Source organism: Sprattus sprattus (assembly GCF_963457725.1).
Source record: "Sprattus sprattus genome assembly, chromosome: 9".
NCBI lineage: Eukaryota > Metazoa > Chordata > Actinopteri > Clupeiformes > Clupeidae > Sprattus > Sprattus sprattus.
This window is the reverse complement of record NC_137928.1, coordinates 17,825,765-17,850,788: the sequence shown is the minus strand read 5'-3', so window position 1 is coordinate 17,850,788 and position 25,024 is coordinate 17,825,765. Positions and strand designations below refer to the sequence as shown.

General features: G+C 40.0%; 3 protein-coding genes across 5 annotated transcripts; all 3 read left to right on the top strand.

Moving 5' to 3' along the window:
• Positions 1-6,529: 6,529 nt before the first annotated feature.
• On the top strand, positions 6,530-9,185 carry LOC308370342 (fructose-bisphosphate aldolase C-A-like; the record flags this gene model as incomplete). Its single annotated transcript, XM_080844997.1, has 8 exons — positions 6,530-6,645; positions 6,943-7,150; positions 7,298-7,352; positions 7,829-7,989; positions 8,191-8,274; positions 8,370-8,544; positions 8,766-8,965; positions 9,090-9,185. The coding sequence occupies 8 exons, from the start codon at positions 6,530-6,532 to the stop codon at positions 9,183-9,185; spliced, it is 1,095 nt and encodes a 364-aa protein (XP_080701123.1).
• A 5,758-nt stretch (positions 9,186-14,943) lies between these two features.
• On the top strand, positions 14,944-18,530 carry LOC308370634 (serine/arginine-rich splicing factor 1A). 3 transcript variants are annotated; one of them, XR_013968784.1, is made up of 5 exons: positions 14,944-15,376; positions 16,122-16,303; positions 16,493-16,665; positions 16,945-17,663; positions 18,076-18,530. XR_013968784.1 is itself a non-coding variant. In XM_080845319.1 (4 exons), the coding sequence occupies exons 1-4, from the start codon at positions 15,180-15,182 to the stop codon at positions 17,137-17,139; spliced, it is 747 nt and encodes a 248-aa protein (XP_080701445.1). In that variant the 5' UTR covers positions 14,944-15,179; the 3' UTR covers positions 17,140-18,530. The 3 variants fall into 3 exon arrangements, 2 of the variants coding, with proteins under 2 accessions (XP_080701445.1, XP_080701446.1); XM_080845319.1 differs by having other exon boundaries at positions 16,945-18,530; XM_080845320.1 differs by having other exon boundaries at positions 16,493-16,717; positions 16,886-18,530.
• Positions 18,531-22,379: 3,849 nt separating this feature from the next.
• LOC308370635 (T-cell surface glycoprotein CD3 epsilon chain-like) lies at positions 22,380-24,278 on the top strand (the record flags this gene model as incomplete). The annotated part of the gene is made up of 5 exons (XM_080845321.1): positions 22,380-22,443; positions 22,669-22,893; positions 23,125-23,259; positions 23,533-23,591; positions 23,723-24,278. The coding sequence occupies 5 exons, from the start codon at positions 22,380-22,382 to the stop codon at positions 23,780-23,782; spliced, it is 543 nt and encodes a 180-aa protein (XP_080701447.1). The 3' UTR covers positions 23,783-24,278.
• Between the last annotated feature and the right edge of the window lie 746 nt (positions 24,279-25,024).

Genomic DNA, 25,024 nt, shown 5'->3' with positions numbered 1-25,024 from the left:
AGCACACATAGATGGGTTGTTCCAGGGTTAAGAGGCACCTCTCTACCCTGTTCACATGAAAGGTTAGAGGATTTTAACTTTGTCTCTGTGGAACTCCCTTTCCCTTTAGAGAGGAGAGAATAGGAGCAGTGACTCATATACCTTTTGCCCACCACCGCCCCCCACCCCGCCACCTTTGTCAGGTCCCACCAGACTCAAAAAGATCAGCACAGCTCGCACCTGAATAGGGCAAAGCAAAGTGAGAAGCTGAGACACCAGTCAGGAGCTAGCTCTCAACTTCAGCCTGAAACCTACTGAATAAATAGGGTAAGACACGTGTCTATGCACAAACACTGTTATGCATTATTATGCATTATATAGCACAAACATTCTATATGGCAGCTAAATGAGGAACAGGTCCGGCCTTTTTTTTTGGCAGAGAACCACAAGCTCTGGATCACACCAGGGCTGGGTCTATTTCGAGTGCAATGCCATCCGTATAGTTGGTGTCTCACTTCCAATTGGTAATTGTCCTCTAAACAATGTTAATGCGTCCAGATGTCACTCAATGCCCCTGATTTAAGTGAAATTTGATCAGTGGCATGAGTACATTCAGCCTTAAATTGGATGTAATGTCCTTGTTGTTGAAAGTGCTCCTTCTGAATTGGCCTATTTTATGCCTCATTTTAGAGAGTGCCATGAGTGTCTTTGCTATTGGACATTCGTGGCAGTGTGCTGAGGGAAGAGTTGCGGTTTGGGACAATAACCGAGACCATGACTTCATTCTTGTTTCTGCTATTTTTGACGTCATGAAAATGTGAAAGGTGGTTGGAAGTCCTGTTCTGTGTCCACTTTGAGTGTTATTAGTATTAGAAATAGAAGTAGACATACACTGTAAACCTGAACAAGTTCAGAGTACTTAAAACTTTTGATGTAACCGATTACATAAAAAAATTTGAGTACATCTATTTTTTTTTTTTAAAGTAAACTTAACTTAAAAATTAAACATCGGCTATACTGATTTATTTTGTTATCATTTTCATTATTTTTAAGTTCTCTGAACTCATATTATTCCAAAATTGTTCAGGATTTTGCCTCGTTGGATATTTGTGTTTCGCTAGGTCTTTCACAAACAGTTATTACGCCCTTACAAGTTTTTGAAAGGGTATCTCCCTTAAGTTCCAATATCTTGCAAGCTCTTACTGTAGAGATAACTGTCATTGGTCGACCGTCTTCCCAGTGTTGCCAGATGTACATTTACATCTGTGATTTAGCAGACACTTTTATCCAAAGCAATTTACAAGGAATTTTGCATTTATAGATCAGGAGGAGTTTAGGGGTTCACACTTATACACTTTGTAAGGAGGAGTGGGGAATCGAACTAGCAACCTTCCAACCTCTGGATTACTAAACGACTCCTTAAGTATGCTGTCTCTGTCTCTCATCACAAGATCTCTGCAATGGTGTTCTCAACAACGTTGATGACGTCAGATACTAAAAAATTTGAGTTATCAGACAATGTTTACTTAAACAAATACATTCCAATGCAATTAAAACGTCTTCACTTGGTCAGAAAACTTATACATTTAAAGTTGGGTCAACTAAATACCAGGTTTTAAGAACTGAATACATAATGTTATTAAGTTAGTAGAACTGTTTGGGTTTACAGTTCTTGTAGAATTGGTTATTACTGATGTTACTGATTCGAAAATGAATATGATACTGTAAGTCGATTTGGATAGCATCCTCTAGTGAATACATAAACCTAAACCTTAACCTTTACCTAAGCCAAAGTGGTTGCTGTCATTGTAGTTTTGGGTGTATAGTCATATTAATAATTTCCACAGTATATTATAATGAAAGTGTGGAACACTTGATGACATTGAGGACAACATGGAATGTTGTCTGTTCTAGAGTGTAAAATTGCTCATTTGGACCCGAGTCAATGAAGTACAGTAACTTCATTCAATGTGACATTCCATTAAGATCAATGCAACCAATAAACATCTTCTATTGTTACGCCACAAAATGTTTCTTATGACTCTGTTCTTACCCAGCCCCACCCTCCAACCAAACAAAAAGGACATATACACCAATAACCTACACGCATTACTTATTCAACAAATCCTCCCTCCTCCCACAAAATAAAAATAGCAGAAATGCCTTAATTTGCCCAGCTTACGCTGATAAGTTGTTCCGTTACCTTACCTTGTTCTGTTCCGTTGACATTCAGAAACCAACAGATGCTAAAGTTACATTTACTACTGTCATCATTGAACCCTAACCCTAACCCTACTGTCATCATTGAACCCTAACCCTAACCCTACTGTCATCATTGAACCCTAACTCTAACTCTACTGTCATCATTGAACCCTAACCCTAACCCTACACTGTAAACCTGAACAAGTTCAGAGAACTCAAAACTTTTGATGTAACCGATTACATAAGAAAATTTGAGTACATATATTATTTTTTTTAAGTAAACTTAACTCAAAAATTATACATCGGCTATTCAGATTTTTTGTGTTATCATTTTCATAATTTTTGAGTTCTCTGAACTCATATTATTCCAAAATCGTAAAGGAATTAGCCTCGTCAGATATTTGTGTTTCTCTGGGTCTTTCTCAAACTAGTTATTACGCCCTTACAAGTTTTTGAAAGGGTATCTTCCTTACGTTCCAACTTTTTGCGCAAGCTCTTACTGTAGAGAGAACTGTCATTGGTCGACCGACTTCCCAGTGTTGCCACTGCATTTACATTTACATCTGTGATTTAGCAGACGCTTTTATCCAAAGCGATTGACAAGGAATTTTGCATTTATAGATCATGAGCAGTTTAGGGGTTCACACTTATACACTTGGTATGGAGGAGTGGGGAATCAAACTAACAACCTTCCAACCTCTGGATTACTAAACGACTCCTCTACACTGTAAACCTGAACAAGTTCAGAGAACTCAAAAATTTTGATGTAACCGATTACATAAGAAAATTTGAGTACATATATTATTTTTTTAAGTCAACTTTTAAAACGTCTGCACTTGCTCAGAAAACTAATACATTTTAAGTTGGGTCAACTAAATACCAGGTTTTAAGTACTGAATACATAATGTTAATGAGTTAGTAGAACTGTCTGGGTTTACAGTGTACCTTAAGTCTGCTGTGTCCGTCTCTCATCACAAGAGCTTTGCAATGGTGTTCTCAACGACGTTGATGACGTCGTCAGATACTAACATTTTTTGAGTTATCAGGCAATGTTAACTCAAACAAATACATTCCAATACAATTAAAACGTCTGCACTTACTCAGAAAACTAATACATTTTAAGTTGGGTCAACTAAATACCAGGTTTTAAGTACTGAATACATAATGTTAATGAGTTAGTAGAACTGTCTGGGTTTACAGTGTACTTGTCATCATTGAACCCTAAGCCTAACTCTATTGTCATCAATGAACCCTAACCCTAACCCTACTGTCATCATTGAACCCTAACCCTAACTCTACTGTCATCATTGAACCCTAACTAACTCTATGGTCATCATTGACGACGTGCAATGAAAATGGAGAGGAAGCAGAGCAGAGGAAGCAGTAAAACAATATTTGACTTAATGAAGCCCATAAGACAAAAAACAGGATTGTCCGCTCTCACATGTGCTAATGGATACATGTTGGTGGTTCTAAATTATTTCAGTAGTTTCTTTAAGGGCCGTCATGGGTTCCCCAGAAAGGCCATGTCAAAAAGCTCTTTAAGTTTCTAGATGTGATCTCTTTTAGTGCTATAGACTCTGTACTGTTATAAACAGCTAAGGTCTAGAATGTACACTCTAATACCATAAAACAGTTCATGCCACATACAGTTGTTTACCATCATCCTTTTACATGTCAGGTTGTTTAGTGTATTTTAATGCAGCGTATGATCTGCCTCATATAGGCTTTTTTCCAGTACAGATTGGCCTTGTGTGATACATGTGCACCACACCAGAACATATCTATCCAACTTTCAGATCTCGGTGTGACCTATTTGTGAGAGCAAAGACAAACCCTAAAGGGAGCAACTTTAATAGAACTGAAAATTGAAGACCAGATAAGGCAGCATTATTAAGTGTTTTTAATTAGGTAACACGAAAAAAACACAGCCCCCTGTGGAAGGTGGCTAAATATAATCAGTCTCCTTTGCGATCTTCCAGATCCAGTCACTTCACATATCTGACAAATGATGGGTGCCAAATTCTTAATTCACTCCCTTGCACTGTTTCACCATTTTGTTCTGGTTTCACAGGTCCCCTCTCTCTAGTTCTGCTAGATATTATATTATTTCTTGGGCTTTGTTACCCTCAGATCTCTTCCACGCCACACAACACATGTATTCAGCAACAGTGAAATATTTGGCCCAACATCACAGTTTTCATGACAAAGATTTGTTATCTCCTTTAGTCAGTGGGCCAAATGCCGCTGGCACAACCACTTTTGAATTCACACTTTATGAACTGTACCAGTAGAAACGCAGAGAAGAGAATGGATTTTGTCTTGAGCATTGATTTTTCCTGGCAGGGCCCAATAATATCCATCTGCACAATTTCTGGGTCATTATCCATTATAAGTCAATTTTTCCATACGGTTGAATTATTTTAATCACTCTGGTCCCTCGTTTTACGTCCTTGAAAACTGGAACAAAGAGTTATTTCCATATCTCAGTCACCTCCGCTACAAACCAGGAAATCTTTTTCCTGCTCTCCTTAATCACATTTTAACTAGAGACCACATCATATGGAAATGAGCCTCCACTGCTCTGAGACTTTTTTCTTTTTTCAGAGAGAGAGCAAGCGGGAGAGAGCTTTAGTCGACATGGGATTTGGTGATATGCCTGAAGCATTCTCATCCAATTAAATTATTAATAGGAACGTAAAATGTTTGGGTTTTTGTGATTAAAAGTGGAAAGGTAGATTGCGGCGAAAACTATTTGTGGCTGTTCCTTGAAAAACAGGCCCCACCTGATATAAATAAATCTGATAGCTCGATCTCTCTCCCCTGCATGAATGCCATCACATTACATCACTCGACAAGGAAGAATTATTCAACAAAGTAATCATAATTGTTAAAAGTGTGGCACTTATGAGCAGCAGACAGGTCATTATTTGTGGTTCCACAGGTCTCTTACAGAAAAAGTTACAGATACAAAAGTGGACAGAGAAGGAGAGAAAAGCATTTTGAGTTCAAATGACTACACTTTGTATAACAGGCTGCGTCCTGCATTTCACATCAGCACGTGTAGAAACTTCGTATTTATTTTTGTGAGCCGTGAATAACATTGCGCACTACAGCACGACTCACCTTTTCCCGTGGGGAATTTAACGAGGTCGTGACGTTAGGCACCGCCCTAAAGAACCAGGGCTTAGAGTTGTCATTTCGGATTCGAGCATCATTACTCTGTGAGATCAAGTCAACTAAATTAAATTGACGAAGACAAAACCTGCATTTTGTCTTGTCTCTCTGCCTGGTAAGTCCTGTGCCTCTAGAAAAATGATCACATTTTGATAATTGTTCTTGACGTGTTTATTATTTTTTTTGTATTTAACTAGGCCTACATTAAGCCATTTTACTTCTGCGTTTGTATAGTTAGATGCTGATGCTGACTCTCGGGCTAATACGCAGACGTGCGAGATATGCATCATACCCGTGTGCCACAGGTGGCACAGTCTTGCAAATCTTATTATGTTATTATGTTGATTATGAATGTCGGGCTGTGGAAATATGTGGACATTTGTATCTGTTTTATCTGCTAAGCTTTTTGCTAGATTTACATTTTGTTGTTAAACGTTTTATTTCGACTTATATTATCGTTCTTTATGTTCCGTGATGTTTGTGATTTGTGCACAATCCTATAGCAGGCATGGTCATTTTAGGTTGTGTGTTCATCGTTACGTATTTTAAAAAATACTTTTCTACTGTAGTATCTTTACTGTGGAACTGTAAGTCTATCAATATAGATAAAGCCTAATTTCCTTCAGACTTAAATGTATTTAGTTTTGTCCATGGTTCACAAAGCAAATTCAACAGTTTTTAGATTTGTATTCTTTAAACGAGTGTTTTTAAGCAGTGCTTTACAATGACCAGTGATGTCATCAGGGTTTTCTTTTCTATGGGTTTTTACAATAATAGATTAGGGTTTAGGAGTCCAAGCAGATCCATTGTGGCCACTCAATGCATACTTTCAGCAACAATGCAAGCAATGCCCTTCAGATAGGTGGTCAGCATAGTCCAGGTTAGTGTGGCTTTTCGTCGATATTGTTTTTGTCGAGAAAACATAGTTGACAATCATCCCATTTTGTGGATACATACTGGGAAATCCCTTTAGATACCTGTCTGTGAATTGCTTTGACTGTTGAACTAATGTTTCAAGCTATCCCAAAAAAGTATTTAAAAATTTGCTCCACCGCTAATTGGGTCAGACAGATTGTCCCACTCCAGGGGCTATGTGGCGGCAGTTATTCCCTTATTGAGCCAATTCATAAATCCATTTCCTTCTCTTTGTAGACTGAAAAAAAACATCAAAATGGCACACCAATTCCCCACTCTTTCCACTGACCAGAAGAAGGAGCTGCATGAAATTGCTCTGCGCATTGTGTCCCCTGGGAAAGGAATTTTGGCCGCAGATGAGTCTGTGGGTCAGTATTTTCTCTCTTAATTTGACAGGAGGACATCTCATATTTGATGTTAGAATAACTTTTTACCATATATGATCGCCATGATACATCCACATATTTAAAAAATTGTGTTGTATACAGTATGTTGATGGAATTAAGTGTGATACGACATTGAAGCAAAAATGAATACATGAAATAAAGTACATGTCTGTACATTCAGTCAGTAGGTTTGGGTTTTGTTTACTCCACCAAGATGCATTTTTATGCATATTAGGACCTGACCAAAACATCTACTTGTCTGGTGGTCTTTAAACGCAGGGAGCATGGGAAAGCGTCTTAACCAGATCGGCGTAGAGAACACAGAGGAGAACCGGCGTCAGTATCGTCAGGTCCTCTTCTCTGCTGACGACCGCATCGACTGCTGCATCGGTGGTGTCATCTTCTTCCATGAGACACTGTACCAGACCTCGGATGATGGTACACCCTTTATCAAGATGATCAAGGACAAGGGTATCACTGTGGGAATCAAGGTGTGTTGGCAGTCTCTTCATTGTGCGTATTTATTTGTAACTATACCCACATTTCAGGAGAGAGGATAACACTCAAGCTTTGTGTCATTTTTTTTCATTATTGAAGTACAGTCTTCATGAGAGTCACAGAGAGGTTTCTCCCTACAGGTTGACAAGGGTGTTGTGCCTCTGGCCGGAACTAATGGGGAGACCACATCACAAGGTAGGGACGATGTAAAATTAGCCAAGAAGAGTGAAAGGAGTGTGGAAAGAAGGAAACACAGAAAGGTGCTGAAGTCAGACACACAGACAAGACAAAGAGAAGTGTAGAAAAAAAACAGTAGATAGTCAAATCAGACAGAAAAAAGGAAAACAACCAAAAGCCATGACATTGTCAGATATATTAGATATAAATAGATAGATAAATAGATAGATAAATAGATAGATAGATGTTAGATCAATTTTGAAATGTTGTACACAATGCAGAACATTGCATGGAAGTTTTAATATATGATCTGTGATCTTTGTATGTCGCTTTGGAACGCAACATAAAAAGAAGCGTCTGCTAAATGACTAAATGTAGCCTAAATGTCAGCTGGAGAAGGTCCATTGTAAATATAAACAGAACCTGTATGTTGGCACAAAGATGGAAATGGACCACTTTGCATTTGTAGCACTAACTGCTCCTTATCTAAATAGGACTTGATGGCCTATCAGAGCGTTGTGCTCAGTACAAAAAGGATGGGGCTGACTTTGCCAAGTGGCGTTGTGTGCTAAAGATCAGTGACAGCAACCCTTCCAACCTCGCCATCACAGAGAATGCTAATGTCCTTGCCCGTTACGCTAGCATTTGTCAGCAGGTAAGAGCTATCTATCTTTAGAATAAGATGTAAAAAAAACAACAACACTAATTAGCCTAATTAGACATTCATCACTATAGCCTTGGCATAGATGTGCACATGAAGGCATGCTGCCACCTTGTGGCATAGTTAAAATGAGTGACTATTACTCTGTTGTCAGTGCTCCCGTAAACTGATTGCTTTCTCCCATTTGTGTTCCAGCATGGTATTGTACCAATTGTTGAACCTGAAATCATGCCAGATGGAGACCATGACCTGAAATGCTCTCAGTTTGTCACAGAAAAGGTTGGTTCCAGTTCCAGGTTGGCAACCGCAATGTCGGTGTATGCTGTAGCCTGCATGTGTACTGGAGCTCATGTACATTGACCTGTGGGTTACAGGTGCTGACAGCAGTGTACAAGGCCATGTTTGAACACCATGTGTATCTGGAAGGCACACTGCTGAAGCCCAACATGGTGACTTCTGGCAATAGCTGCATTACCAAATGTAGCCCTGATGAGGTCGCCATGGCCACAGTGACAGCCTTGCGCCGCACTGTTCCCCCTGCTGTCACAGGTTTCGAATATTTGTTCATGAATCTTAACAATAAGCAATGGCAAAGGTTAATAATTTCATTCATGATCTCTAAAAATGTCAGTCATTGATGCTCATATTAACTTTTCGTGTAACCATTTAAAAACATTCCTATATAATGTATCATACAGTATTTCTCATACAATAAAAAGCATGTCTGCTCAGACAGAAAGTGATACTAATACAGAGTCCGTACATTACAGGGATTACCTTTCTGTCTGGTGGACAAAGTGAGGAAGAGGCCTCTGTCAACCTGAATGCCATCAATAACTGCCCTCTAGTTAAGCCCTGGGCCCTTACCTTCTCCTTCGGTCGAGCCCTGCAAGCCTCAGCCCTGAAGACCTGGCGCGGTCTGAAGGACAACGAGAGCGCCGCCACAGAGGAGTTCATCAAGAGAGCAGAGGCATGCTCTTATTCTCTGAAACCGTTACAGTCTTTATCTATACAGCAATGGTTCACATGTTTACCCCTTAAAACACAGTTCCTCTCTATCACCTCACCATTTCTCGTCTTTTCTCCTCCACCAGGTCAACAGCCTGGCTTCCCAGGGGAAATACAGCGTCGGAGGTGACAATAACGGAGGGGCTGCCCAGTCCAACTACATCTCTCACCATGCATACTGAGCCTGCCAGTGAAACCCCTAATCCAATTATTTGACCAATAGCAAACTTCACTGCCGTGATCGTGGCAATGGGCTTGCAGCACACACTCATCTGGCCTCTGCTATCTTTAGGAAAAATTTCATAGACAGAATGTTTGTGCTGGAGTTGTATTGAGCGGGTTTGAATTTGTTAGCACTGATTGATTACTTCTAAATATGCTTTCCTGAATTAGTCAGGACACAGAAAAGGGACCGTTTAAATGACGACAAAGAAATTAGGATTTCTAATGACCCCATAAAGGAAAATGGAAATGTTGGAAATCAATCAATGCTATTGGACATGTTTGACATTTTAATGGTACATTTGTATCACTCTCAGCAGTAATACAACTAAAGAATTCAGCGGTCAGCAGTTCTATCTTGCCATATCCTCTATGCCTCTATGTCTATACTAATAGCTTCAGGTCCTGGTTGTAAGTTTGGCACAGGCTTCATGTTAACTGTAGATTTGTTGTGATGCTGGTTTTATTTTGGTTGTTGTCTGTTTATTATACAATATAGTTCAAATGTTCAAGTAATAAAATGGTAGAATCTAAAAGGTTTATTTTAGAGATTTTCTTTCTTGTTACATCAATTAGCACACAAGTAACATAATTAATCGTATTGACACATTTTCTTTTCCAAGGCTACTGTCTTGTTTTAACTGAACAACTTTGGGTACTGAAGGGACTAAGTACTTTAAGGAATTTTTTTTGTGTATCTATAAATTGTTTGAACTGCAATCATTACAAGCTAACAAATGTATATTGATAGGTCAGCATACTGAAAACCAAGAACTTCTTTCTTCCATGTGTTATGCACACACAAAATGATAGCACGGGACCGACATCTCAGGAAGTGCCCTATCAGTCGATTCACGTGGTACAACACAGATAATATGAGATATTATGCCTTTGCATGTATGGCTGAAGACATCTCTATTCATGTCTAAAAGGCAGTTGACACGTAAAGGTGTAGGGACATACGTACACCTAAATAAGCCAGGTCAGCACTGTCTCCACCTCAGTTCAAGCTCTCCACCTCTCTGTTGACACCTTAACTTTGCCACACCTGTCTAGCTCCCTAGCTGGTTTTAAATGTAGCAAGTTAGCAATTTTTCTCAAAGCAGTTAAACTGTTACAAATGGGATTTGTTTGACTACATTGTAGTTAAGTCTTTCATTCTCACTTTCCATCTTAAAACTATTAAATGAACTGAACTATGAACTAGTTCAGAATTTAAATGGTGAACTATGAACGTGAACTATTCATGTTTACTTGTATGAACTGAACTTTGAACTAGTTCATGAGAGGTGTGAGCTTGCACAACACTGTTAAACACACACACACACACACACACACACACACACACACACACACACACACACACACACACACATAGCCACCATTGTCCTTAAATGTTTCAGCAAAAATGTAGCATAATATTCTGATTGGCTTTACTTTGATAAGTGTTTAGTTTTCGATTGGAAAAGCAAATTGTTAATACGACGAGGAACTGTAGTAGGAAAAGTAAGATGCTCCATGGACAGCCACTCAAATTCACTAGAAGTCTGCAAGATGGAACTAAACGTCACCTTATCACACTAGGTCATCTGCCTCATTGAGATAGCAGCGTGCATAAGTTAGTTTGCTGCAACAAGATCCTCTACTGGTGCGTCAAATCTACACACGGTGCTATTCTTGAGAGATGTTTGCAACAGGGCCTGGCTGCCATGTCTCCAACTAGCTACTGTTTAGCTCAGCAAACAGTAATATAGCATGAGCCCGCAACTAAACCAGTCATTCGAACCTGTCCTCAGAGCTGTGGCCATGGTGCCTGCCTGGTTCACCATGGGCATTAGTTCGGTTGTGGCACAAATAGCTTTTTCAGACGTTTCTCAGACTATTGGGTCTCATGGCATCAGTGATAGCAGCAGTTCGGCTGGATTTGTTATATATGAGGGCATCTCACCATCTGAGTGTGTCCACAGGATATTGGTGGTAAATACAGCTTGTCTGATGGCCCTTTCTTTGTGGAGGCAGCTCCATGGACCAGGACCCTGCTTTTCTTCTTTGACTCAACCATGGCCAGCAGTATTCAGTCTACTTTGATTTTGTGTGAGCCTCGTAATTTATGTCTATACCCACAGGAGACCCTACTGGAGTGTCTGAGCAACCAATTTAAAAAAGAGAGGTCACCTTAAGTCAATTTGACGACGGTCCAGAAAAATTAAGGGAAAGTTTGGTGCTAGAAGAAACTGAATTGTGGACCATGTGCCTATGGATGACCCACCTGGACATCACCATTTTTTATATTCTTGCTTGTCTTTAACCCAACTGTGTGACTACACAGATATGTATATCTGCATGCTAGTCAAAGTTCTTTAAAGGTCTTAATTCATAATTTTACACATTTCTTATGGCTAATATCAGAGAGCAAAGAGGTGCAGATTGGAAAACACAGTCCATATGCTTTTTGGGAATTATCCAACACAAGAGGTTTGCAATATGTTTGTGAATGAGATACTGAATTATATTCCCTATTGTTTAAACAAGGTATGTGTTGTTTTTAACATTGCAAATTGATATTTCTTTCCCTTACACACTTCTAATTTACATAGGAACCACCCTTATTTCTGGTCATCATCCTTCACGATGCAGAGACTCCCCTCCTAAACAGGAGAGCAACCGTTATGATGGATTGCGTCACCATCATAAGGTTGGCGAGATGGACGTGGCACATGCACTGCAATGTCTTCTGGCATGGAATACCCCCCTGCAGATCAAGCATACCCTTAGTTTTTCAGAGCATTATCTATTCAAAATACATTCTCAAAAAAAAGTGTCCATCCCTGTTCTGAAATTTTATAATAATTTTAATGAATTACTGTTACTTTCATGCATACAGAAAGACATGTTATAATCACAATAATGTGGATTATTTCTCGGATTTTAAATGAACTATACAGTCAATTTTTGAAACCAACTCTCCTCTCTTTCTTTTATAGTAACAACAGAATGTAAGGTTTGCTATCAAGTTATTGGGTATTTTATTTAAAATAAAAGTTGCATTTAGCCTACAGCTCTTTCCAAAATGGTTATACAAGTATTAATGATAATCACTATTGCAGTATTATTCACTATCATTCATTATTATTATTAATGATTAAGTGTTAAAATAGGATAATAAAACAAATATCGATCAAAGGTTTCAGGAGAATGAATGAACCTTTTAAAGGTGCTGTTAAGAACCCTTTTTTTTTGTTCTTTTAATTGAACCCTCTAAAATTGTTCTATATTGAACCATTTGAATGTGCCATAAATAAACTAAGCTTTAGAACCCTTAAAGGTTCAATAAAGAACCTTTTGTTTTAGAGTGCAGTTACTCTGTCGAGGATCAGGAGTGGTGATGACAGATGCTTCCACCAGATGCTGGGGCATAACGTAGTTACCACGGGTCCAGGTGCAGGATATTATGACGGGCTGGGGAGCAATATGGAGGGCATGACTATGAGGGGAGATGGTCCCTATCTCAGAGAACACTAAAAGTTCTTTTAGCTCTCAAGCCTTCTTTACTGGCTCTGCTGGGCCATCATGTTCTGATCAGGACAGAAAACTCTTGGTGGTTTCTTAAATAAACAGAGACGGGGGACACGCCCACTTTTGAAACCCTCTCACTCTCTACTGACCTGGATCACTCTACATCTTTTTTTATAGTTCTCTCCACGCAATGAGGAGCGCAAAGCTGCAACTTCTGAATAGTTGCAGCATCAGTCATATTTTTTTGTTTTACTGGTAACAGGTTATTGGCCTGTAGCCCATCGCCCAACCTGGAGAACAAGTTGGCTTTCTTTCTGGGTTTCCATTCCCTTAGACGATTGCTGTGTCATGCACGCACACAAGCTCCATCTGCCCGGGTGCAGTTTAACGTCATGCCCAGGACTCTCTGTTGTAAGTAAGAGCGACTAATGTCACAGGTTGTCTCAATCTAGGGGCGGATCTTCCTTCCAGGGGAGTCTTCTTGTGAGAGAACGGCGACTTCACCCACAGTTGGTGGCACAGACTTGGAATCAGTTTTGCAGGGGCAATGTTGATCTCTTCACATCCACAGACAATATCCGTTGTTCACTGTTGTTTTTAGAGAAGGATGTCAGCGCGCTGCTCGGACTGATACCCTGGCACACAGATAGCCGAAGTGTCTTCTGTATACGCATTTCCTCCTGCATGGTGGAACTGATTCTACCCATGCTGGAGCAGGTGCATCAGGAGGGCCTTACCTTGATTCTGGTGGCCCCCTATTGCCCCGCAAAGTTATGGTATGCAGAGATAATCAGTCTCCAGGCAGATGAGCTTTGGTCTCTTGCAAGCTTTGGTATCTCTCTGGACCTTTTGTCTTAGGTGGAGGGGCACAGATCAATGCATCCCCACCCAGAGCCATGGTGACTACAGGCCTCTTTTACCTTGGTATGCTATTCCGCTTGGACGTGGTGGCCCCATCAGTGGCTTCCTCATCCTCTCTACTGGATCAGTAGGTTGTTAATGTTCTGTTTAGCCTCAGCTATGTAGGGTGTTATTATTGGTCCTGGTCCCATACTATATGTGTTGTTCTGAGTGAACTGACTGAAAGGGCATGTTAGGTTATGCAAAAAAACGGCTGTTCCTTGAAAGAGAGGAACAAGGTACAACACTATTTTTCCCCGCACAGCAGCTATGCTCGGTGAAGAACTGAGGAGGAGACGGTGTGGTCACCTGGCTTATATAGGCATGACCTTCCTTCATCATCACGCCTCATCTGCCTTTCAGGTGTGAATAGATGTGTCTTTAGCCAGACACAAGAGGGTGTGATATCCCATTCTATCTGTGGTGTATCTCATATCTCATTTTCTAAGATAATGTTTTCTGATTAATAAATACACCAAGTTATTATTTTGTTAGGTATGATTACTTGGGCTACTTACAGAGACCCTGAGTAATTTTCTTTTTGGACAACTTTGCATATAGTGCACACATAATACTAATACAAGTACTATGCCTAATTTAACAGCTCAACAATTACTTAAGCACCAACAAAGTCTTTGAATTCATGTTGTAGCCTAAGCCATCACAGCTATGTCATTGCATCAAAACTGGCATCTGAGATTTTTGAAAGATGGAGAATCAATTAGATTACAAGATTACATCTAATATATAGGTAAAAACGTTGCCTATGAATGAACACAGGTCACTATAGGCCTACTACCTAGTCTAGTTCCAACACTTAGCCAGCACAACAGAGGAAAAGCCTCAACCATAATAGACGCCCACAAACACCATGCGTCTCGCGCCTAAATTGTCTATTGTTATAAACGCACGTGCTCACCTACTCGTACAAAACATTCTTTTCTTGTCGTAAATAAAGCTATTGAGGTTACAATTATTATTAGGATATGATACATTAGTCTGTACAATTATGATAATCTAGTTTTTGAACAGGGGTCTATAATCTAGTCTATTTTACAACCAGCATCTTTCTGTGTTTTCTAATGATATTCGCATATCGTGCAAATACGCATTTAAATTACATAAACGTAGTTTTAAGTTACAAAAACACTTTACATCGTTGTTTAACTAGTTGGTCCAACAAAGCCGCTTGTCAGAACGGACTATTTTATTAATCGGATGAATACGACAGGAGGTATCTCAGATCAACATAAGGCCTATTTCCGGAGATCATTTCATCCGCACTATTCAAGCGCGGTTTCTGACGTTCGGTCGTGTGTGGCCACGCTCTTGACTGAGTCGGATAGCCCGAATGCTAGTTAGTGGAGTACCGTGTGCTAAAATATCGTCGCAAGTCCAAGGTTGTTTGTCGTGTTAGTTTTGTAACTCTTGTGTTTAAAGCTATCAAAGAGCACTTTCTGGGGTTTGATAGGTGTGTATCTTGCGAATCAACCACATTAATCGTATTCTACCGCTTAGAAAATATTGGCCTGTAAGCCATGTCTGGTGGCAGTAGCGTGATCCGAGGCCCAGCTGGGAACAACGACTGCCGAATCTATGTGGGGAACCTGCCGCCCGATATCCGCACGAAAGATGTCGAAGATGTGTTCTACAAATACGGTGCGATTCGAGACATCGACCTTAAAAATCGCAGAGGAGGACCTCCATTTGCCTTCGTCGAGTTTGAGGACCCCAGGTAAATTGGCTAATTTGCTGTATTAGCTAGCTATGTCTTGCGCGCTAATCCAACTGTGTTGCTAACGTTAGGTAGCAGAGTTAGCCATTTGGCCGTCTTGCTAGTCCAATATCACCTCGATGCTAACATCAGCCTTTACTAGCTAAGACATAGGCTAACATTTAACCAGTGTCCTAACTTGTTTTAACTCTCAGTATGAAGCCAGACTTTATAAGCTAGGTCAACCGTATAATTTTGTAAATAGTCATGAAATACGCCATGTAAATACAATGGAGCTGAATCCGCATGCTATTGTTGTCCCTTATGGGTGTAATTTGTGTTGGGTTAAGTAGCTAGCTCATTTTCGCGCGTGCACGATTAAGCGTTCTTTAACGTTAGCCAGCTAGCAAGTTACCGTCAGTTGTTTGCTACTTCGGTTGAGTTAAATATTAGCCAATGTCCGTGGTTGGATTGAACACAGGCACTGTGTTTGAACTTTTATTTGCCGTAAACAACTGGAACATTGTGACCTATGAACTGATTGTCTGCTTTGGTCCCACAACATTTAAAGTGACAAGTAATGGTACAATTAAATCGTTTGCTTCCCAAGGGTAACGTTGCAGTTGTCTAGTTACAAAGTTGTGTCTACCCGGAACTGGCTGACTATTATGCAAGAAGATATTATGGTCTACTGTAACTGAATCCTGCAGCGCAGAGCTATGTATATTCTCGTAGAAATGTGCTCAGTAGTGCCTTATTCTTACAGGGACGCTGAAGACGCGGTGTACGGACGCGATGGCTACGACTACGATGGTTACCGTTTAAGAGTTGAATTTCCCAGGAGTGGAAGGGGACAGGGCAGAGGTGGATTTGGAGGAATGGGTGGGGCCCCCAGAGGCCGCTATGGACCCCCATCCAGGCGTTCAGAATACAGAGTCATAGTTTCAGGTGAGTTAAATTTTCTTTTGACCATTGATCTGTATCAACCAGTAGTTTTAGGATAAGGTCTAGGAACAGAATATACAGAACACACAGGCTAACTTTGAAAAGGGAGCTGCTTCTAATTGAAGAAACAATATTGACACCAAGTTCTGGAGGTTAAGAATGTTCCGTTGATCAGTGTTGTCTCTTCTATAGGGCTTCCCCCCAGTGGCAGCTGGCAGGACCTGAAGGATCACATGCGTGAAGCAGGTGATGTATGTTATGCTGATGTATTCCGCGATGGGACTGGTGTTGTGGAATTTGTGCGAAAAGAAGACATGACCTACGCCGTTCGAAAGCTGGACAACACTAAATTCCGCTCACACGAGGTAGGTCTGGCACTTGGTTGGCACTGGTTGCAATATACTTGGGATGTGTGGCGTTAAGGTAAGCCGATTGCTTCAGAAGCGGTTGGACTTGTAGCCTTCCATGTTTTCTAATTGGACCACGCGCTGGTGTTAGACACGTACCAGCATGGAACGTCAGACGAACTATTGTCATAGGATGTCCCAAAACACTGGTATGTTAACAACCTGTATGGTAATCTAGGCTGCATAATGGTTTTTCTTCCTGTGTCCTCAACTGTCAGTTTGTTCTCGTGTCCACAGGGTGAAACTGCATATGTGCGGGTGAAGGTGGATGGCCCTCGCAGCCCAAGCTATGGAAGGTCACGCTCCCGCAGTCGTAGCCGGAGCAGGAGCCGCAGCAGGAGCAGGAGCAAGAGCCGCAGCTTCTCCCCTCGTCGTGGTCGCGGGTCTCCCCAGTACTCCCCACGCCATAGCCGATCCCGGTCCCGCTCATAAACGCTAGAGCGGATCCGAGCATTGACGCTTTAGGTGGAACCCTGTTGTCAAACCACCACCTCCCCTCTCCTTCCCTTTTGTTTTTACCCACTCTGTTTTTTTTTTTGACGAGTCGATATTTTAATTTAGTTTTTTCTTTTTGTCCCTCCCATCTCTCCTTCATATCCTTGATGTTTTTTTGGTGGACATCTTGGTATGTTGTATCTCTGCTCCCACATCTTTCACCTAGTCCTCAGACCCTATTTGTCAGGCTCTGGTTCTATTTAAAGTGCGTTTTACCCCGTTCAGCTTTTTTCTTTTTTTTTAATAAAAGAAATGGAAGTCTTTCTTATCCAGCAAGTTTCAAATATTGAGCTGTAATGAGTTCCACTGTTCTTGTGTCCTTTGGATTTGGTGGGTTGTCATTATTACAAATGTGGATTTTACTGTCTTCCTATAGATGTCTGACAAGATGGATTAAAAAAAATCTTTGGAATAAAGGTTTTATGGAGCACATCTCATTCATTAGGATAACCCAGTAGCAGGTAGATGTATTATGTGTAGGCAATAGTTTTGAGTACATGTAACAATAGGGAAAAGTTTTCTTTCGGCAAGAATTTGAGAATTTGTCTTGACTTAAATGTATAAGGTAGGCTTTGTGTGCATTTTTTGTTAGTTTTTTTCATGAACATGGTAAATTACCATTGAGCATAAGTCTGACCTTTTAAACTCAATAGAGAAGTATAGGAGATTTTTTTTTCCCCCCTCCCCTCTTGCTTGAAATTACTTGGTAGCTTTTGATCGACAGTTTGATTACAAATGCTCTCAGTTCCACTTTTGGAGTCTCGTAATTAAGCTTTATTATAGTTGCATGTTTTGAGAAATTGAGGAAGAAAAGAATTGGCACAGTCGTGATTCTAACTTGCCTCCTCTTTTTGGTTTTTGCTGGTATTAAAGGTTTGGAATGGAGGAGTGGCTCTGTGGATCCCAATCCGTGAAGCCGGATCGTTGGATCATTTCAAAATCAGGATTAGCATAGGGAATGCTGGATGCATGGAGCGGGATCAATTTACCTGGGACGTAGGATTGGAGCCCTCATCAGTAATGGAAATCTAGATCGAACGACTTCTTGCAATTGGCAGTTTTTCTTCAACTCGATTTAACACGTTAGATGGCACATGGTTGGAGGATTTTTTTTATTTTTATACAAGGGAAGCAGAGGATGAACTGAGAGGCGGGATCAGGCATTGGATGGAGTCATCATAAGTCTGGTAAATTGGGTTGGGGTCTGTCGTGGGTTTATTTTTTTCCTCTTTTGTTTTCTTTCAGACAGCAGAATCTCAATACTGGCTTACAAGTATTTCCATTAAGGCCTTTTATTCCACCACAATAAAGTTTTTGAATTAAAGTAACCAGTTTAGTTTTGTCCAGTTTGTGTCGAATTCTAAGCTTGTGTTATTCTATTAATGTCCAGGAATATTGGAGGTGGACTGCATTCATTCTGAATTGCAACTTTCATGTTTCCTCTACTCCATCGTTCCAAAACTGGGGGGGTCCGCAATGTTGTTCAGGGGGTACGCAGGGAGAAAAATAATTTGTTTTCCAAGTGAAAAAGCCCATTACATTTTCAAACTGCACTATTAATAGACATGAAATCTTAAATAGTCTATAGCCAAGTCGCATTGCCAAAAATACTCATGTATACCCATATTCAGCGAAATAATAACACTGGCAAAAATATCTACAGGTAGGTTAGTGACCTACAATGCCTGAAGTGTTATAGGCTGAATATGTGGGCAGGGTAAGGGGGCGTGTCAGCAGCGGTTAGTGGCCCACCCTGACATTTTCACAGTTTCAAGTGTTACAGGCTGAATAGGGAACTGAAGGGGTACATGACTGTAAAAGGTTTGGGAACCACTGCTCTACTCCATCTTAACAGAAGTTAGCCACAAATGGTGTGCTGGTTGGTGAAATAAAAAATAAAATATCTAAAAAAAACTGCTTACTGTGAACTTCCAGTGGATGAAAGGGCTATAGCCCAGACAACATCAGTCTAAATCCATTTATGTTGGAACAGTGGGTTAGGAAAGGAAAGGCCCTGGTAGTGGGCTTTTTTATTTCTTGATGCACATCCCCCTCCTTGTCAGACATTGCCAAGATGCTGTTTGTCAGTGCTGAGCAGTTGAACCTAAACTAAAAACATGCTGACCTCCTACAGTGCAGAAAAAACAATCAACCTGAAACCAGATGAGAAGGGGGCAATGAGTTACCCATGTCACATTGCACAGTAGTTACACTGAAATAACTGAAGAGGGTGATGTCTGCCTGAGTTACTCAGTCATGCTAAGGAGGGAAACATGGACATTTTCACACCTCCCCTGCATTAAAGGTACATTGCCTTTGTGTTCTTGCTGAATGGGTACAGTCAAACAAATTCAATTAAAACGATAAATTGCCTGCATAGGTTGTTAGCGCTGGTATGCTGACATCAGAGCTGGTTAAATAGATGAGTAAATTAAACACAACAAACTGGGAGAAAGGGCCCATCTTTTACCCTACCTCAACCAAGACAAGTTATGTAGTCAGGATCTTTGGTAATACTTATCAGCAGCCATATTGTCATAGTTGCTAATTGCATATGCCTGCCCTCCTCGTCTCCACCTGAACCACTTCTAGTTGATTGGTGGAGTAGAAAATGGGAGCATCAGGCTCTTCTCAACTACTCATAGTCAGACTGTAAACCAAATAAAAACTGAGTAGGAAGTGGAAACCTCATTGAACAATTGCAAGATGCCTGCTATTTCACAGAGCTCTCATAAATAGCTATACCTTGGTCTGAAAATTAAACACATAACCCATCTTGGTAGGAGACCAAAAAGACAATCATTATGGAAAAGCTATATGCTCATTTCATTAAGGCGTAACTGTCCCCTGAAAATGAGGATGCCTTACAGATTTGCAGGTCTACATCTTGCTTGGAGGTGAAAGTGTCCACAGTTATAAGCGGTGTTAAGAGTAGAATATCCTGAACCAAGGAAAGGGAAGGAAAATTATCTGTTTGAGTTTTGCTGGTTTTGCTGTTAAATGTGCTCATTCAGGCAGCACTATTCAAAGCAAGAAATGTACCAGTAGGACCATACTGTCAACTGCGGCAGAACTATTACATTGCAATTTAACATCAATATCAGATATCAACTGTAAAAGAGCTTTTGTGCCTCTTACATTTGTCTCTTACATATCTGTGCCCCAGGATCTGTCTCCTTCTCTAGTAAGCACGTTATTATCGAATGTAATGACCAAGATGCTGAATTAAGGAAAGGCCAGGAGGTTCATGGAGACTCTCAGTATTTATCAACACCATATCTGGAAAGTGATGCAGGCGAATATCATTGTTGGAAACAGGGCGACAATAGCGAAAGAAATGTACCAGCAAGAAATGTACCAGTAGGACCATACTGTCAACTGCGGCAGAACTATTACATTGCAATTTAACATCAATATCAGATATCAACTGTAAAAGAGCTTTTGTGCCTCTTACATTTGTCCTCTGGGTTTCTGACTACACTCAAAAGTCATAATTAGAATTAACTTTATTGGTTTGGGCTGGATCAACTTAATTGACCTGTTGGACCAACCCTATAACATGGGACCCAAGCTAGGTTGGGAGTTAGGACTAACAGAATTATTTAATGCTGAAATAAAGCTATTTAATCAATTCAATCATGTGGAAATACTTCCCATGATGTATACCCCTTCAGCAAATCTTCTCTGGTACTTAACGTACTTTTTTCCGCTGCGTTGCATAGGGTTGACTTCAATGCTACACAAAATCACCATGTGCTCAAGGGGCCATATTATCATGTTTTTTTTTTATCATAATTAAATCCACAATCTGCTAGACACCTAAGAGAAACTTTCAGGTAAAATGTAGTCAGAAGTGTGTTAAACCTGCAGCAAATTCTTACACACACATTAAAGAGGTGAAAAGTTTTGCAGTTGACAGGGGTCACATGCAGCTGTTTTGGAGGGCACTGGAGGAACAGAATAGTGCAGGGGCCGTGGACTTCCTCATGCAAGGGGACCTCTCCTCCATCAGCTGTCCCTTCAGTAGGTACCCACTCATTCAGCTCTTTTATATTTCAGATTGTTTATGAAGCTGTTTATTTTGTGTGTTGAGAAAAGAGCACAACACACAAGATGCTTTACTTGATATGTACTGTATGTCTTAAGTTTCTGGGATGGAGGCCTGTAATAGTTGACAATAATATTATTTTGGAGGGCAGAAAAGATAAGGTATCTGTAAAACAATGTTAGAAGCGAGTACAGTAGTCCATGCCCATGAGCATTTAGCTGTACTCTATATTCAACAGGCCATGCCTTATACACCACAGCAGCATATTGTATTGCAAAAAGTACAGTGTTTTTTCAATAGAGCCCACAGTGTGATTCTGGTGGCCTGCATTGTCCGTTGTGCCAATGAAGCACAAAAATTGATTTATATTTTGAAGATTTGTTTTTATTAGTAGCTATTTTTATGTTGGTATATAGAGATTAGAGATTTGATTTTGTTCTTAAGGTCTTTGGAAGGATGGTGCATTGCTGTATGAAATGCCTCGGCCTATTCCCTGTTTGGATGTGTTCAGGCTTTGTCCACTAGGTGGAACAAAAGCACAGCATGAGCTGTGCTTTCTTACACATACAGCAACACTAGAGATAGTAGCAAAACATTAGACCTTTTTTATTTTCAACAAGAGGTTCTGGTCTGTGTCCATATTGTCTTATTGTGTGTCCATATTGTGTAAACAGACAGATGGTGTGTTGCTGGGGTCTGTTGGACACTACGAGTCTAATACCACTCCAGATATGGTTTCAGATATGATGTGGTCTGGTTATTGTTTTCACTGTATACTAATTAAGATGCATTATCTCACATAAAATAGAGGCAGTAATCTTTACACCAATGTAAATTACAAATTGTTAAACAAACCCTTGCCACCCTTTTTAATGAATGCAAATGACTTCTCTGAATGTGTTAGTGGCATGGCCCAATGTAGCATCTATGGTAGTTAGAACCCTCCTCAGAGCCTGATACTGTCTCCTCCTACAGGAAGAGAAAGAAGAAGAAGAAAGGAACCGAGAGAGCCCTTCAGTTTGAGAAAGTTAATCTAGTACAGAACAATTCATTTTCTACCTCCAATATTACTTATTATTACGTGGTAAAATCTAAAAACTACTTAAAAAAAACGTTTTGCTTGTTCACAATGGTGTTCAAGATGAAAAATCTTATTTTCTGTCTTTTCATCATGACTGTCGCTGCAAACAAAGGTACATTTTTCAACTTGTTCTGTAATTGTGTTTTTCTTTTATTGTTTAATGTTACCCTATTCAAAGTGTTCCACCGTTAACAATGAAATATACAGTAAATCATTGATAAACGTGTGGATTTCCTGCTTCCTGCTTTTTTTTGCCACATATACACTTACAGGTCGCAATAAACAACCATTTTTCTAATGTTTAATTGTGGGTCTTCTATATTTTTCTGTCCCCCAGGATCTGTCTCTTTTTCTGGAGCCAACGTTGCCATCCATTGTAGTGAAAATGGTGCTCAAATAGAGAAAGAAGGAAAGATTCAATCAGACTCTGGGTATTTTTTAACAACATATCAGGATAGTGTTCAAGACAAATTGTATCACTGTATGAGGAGGACACTGGACGAGCATGGAAACGAGTTGGAGGCCCTGGAGAAATATCTTGGTTTCTTCATCAAAGCCAAAGGTACTCATTATCCATTGTTGAAAGGTGCCATGGTCACTTTGCTAGTGATTACATTTTAGGATGTTGATGTGTCAGAACGGTCAATATGCACATGGTTTCACGATCACCTCTGAATGATTTTTTGTTGAATTGTTTGACTTAATGCACCCAGGTTTGGTACCCAACAGTGTGATTCTGTCAAAGTTGGTCAACTTCAGCAGTTTGATTTTGTAACTAATTTTCATCCCTCAGTGTGTGAAAACTGCTATGACCTAGATGGTTCCCTCATTGTGGCTGCACTCTTTGCTGATCTGTTCATTACTGGAGGCATCATCATCATGGTATATGCTTATGGTCAGAGGAAGTCAGGGCCTGCACCCCAAAAGCGTAAGTCAAAACATTTAGCCTATATGGTCGGTCATGGCACTTCACCCTGTAGTCCATAGACATTATGGTGTCCAGGTTTACTTAAATGTTTTGAAGTGCATCCTTTTTATGACTACATGTTCAGAGACATTACTCATGTTACTCTCAAGCATCCTTTTCCAAACAATAATGTAATCTTTCTTTAAAGGTATATTTGCATAATGTGTACCAACAGTTCACTTTGTCAAAACTTGTATTGTGCCCAGTGTTTGAAATAGTTTTTTATGATCACAGCTACCCAGCCACGGCGTAATGTTACCCCCAGCGCACCAGCAGCTAGCCAGGAATATCAGGTATTTTTTGTGGTCTTTTCATGTTTGTTTGGTCCACATAAGTGTGAGGAATGTGAATGTGCTTTGTTGAGTCTGTTTACAACACACATTAATAGCTATTATGCTATGTTTTTTCTTCTTCTATGTGTCAGTCTCTCAATGAATTCAATCGCAGCAAAGATCTATACTCCACTGTGCACAAAACTGGATAGAGCACCAAGACTCACCATCTAAAGGTTCTGTCTTTCATGAAGAAGAGATGCAGAGAGTTTTTGTATGAGCACCGCAATTGTTTCTCTGTCTGTGATAAACAATGGACTTGTAAAACGTTGTCACTTATTTGTACTTATTTTAGTGTGTCATTGGTGGAATAGACTGTATATTTCTCTTAAAAGTTTCACAATTCACAAAAATGCAGTCTTTCTATGTACGTCCATCTGTTTGACCAAATCATGACAGATTTCTATTTCATGTTTCTTGCTAATCTGCTATGTCTTAGAAAACAACTTGTCAAGTTTTCCCTCACACTTTACATAGTTGTTTGCGGAAACATTACCATGGATAGTTGAGATGTACTATTTCACATGTGTATGATAAATAATCTTTACTGTAGATGATGGTGAAGAAATGAGTGGGAAGAAAACAAATTACATGAACAAGACTTTTCCCTTTCATGTCGTGTAGTACAGTGGAAACAATGTCATCAGTCTGAAAACAGATAGCTGTTCTCTGTATATATCATCATTTTTATATGGAATAAACAATGGCCCTGCTTGGTATTTCCTTTGTACTTCTTTTAGCTACAGTTGAGATAAAGTTGTTCCAGTACAAAATTTAGGATTGTGTAATGCTTCTTGAAATTTTGAATAAACCTGAAGGTTCTTTGTTTATGAAACACATGCATTTGGAAATTTACAAAAAGGGTCTGATTAAGCTTGAATGCTTCAAGACAGAGCAGTCAGAGTTTACCAAGTGTGAAAAAAACTGTAAGAGGTTTATTAGGTGTGGTTTAATAGCTAAATGTGCTTGTGGTTTTGTGAGCAAGAGGGGTGTAGAACGAAAGAAGTGGTTCAACTCACAACCCGTCTCTCGTACATCTTGAGCTCACAGTGAATGCGTGGGAGTGTGTAGATAAAGGTGTGTGCACATGCACAATGAAAACTGCACAGGAAGTTGGTTAAGTGCCTGAAGACTGCATGCTTGCGCACAAGTCGATCAAAGATGGAACTGGAGAAGCCAATCTGTTGACATGAAATCACTTATCCTTTGCAAAGAAAGTACGTCTGTGCAAATGTCACACATTAAAGTTAGTGATAGATGATGAGTGCTAGATTTCTTTATTTCATCAAGAACAAATCTGTCATTCGTTAAACACTGACATGAACAAAGTCCCATGCAAGAGGTTGTAACTGAAGGAAAATATTCAAGACAGCCACTGGACATATATTACATGG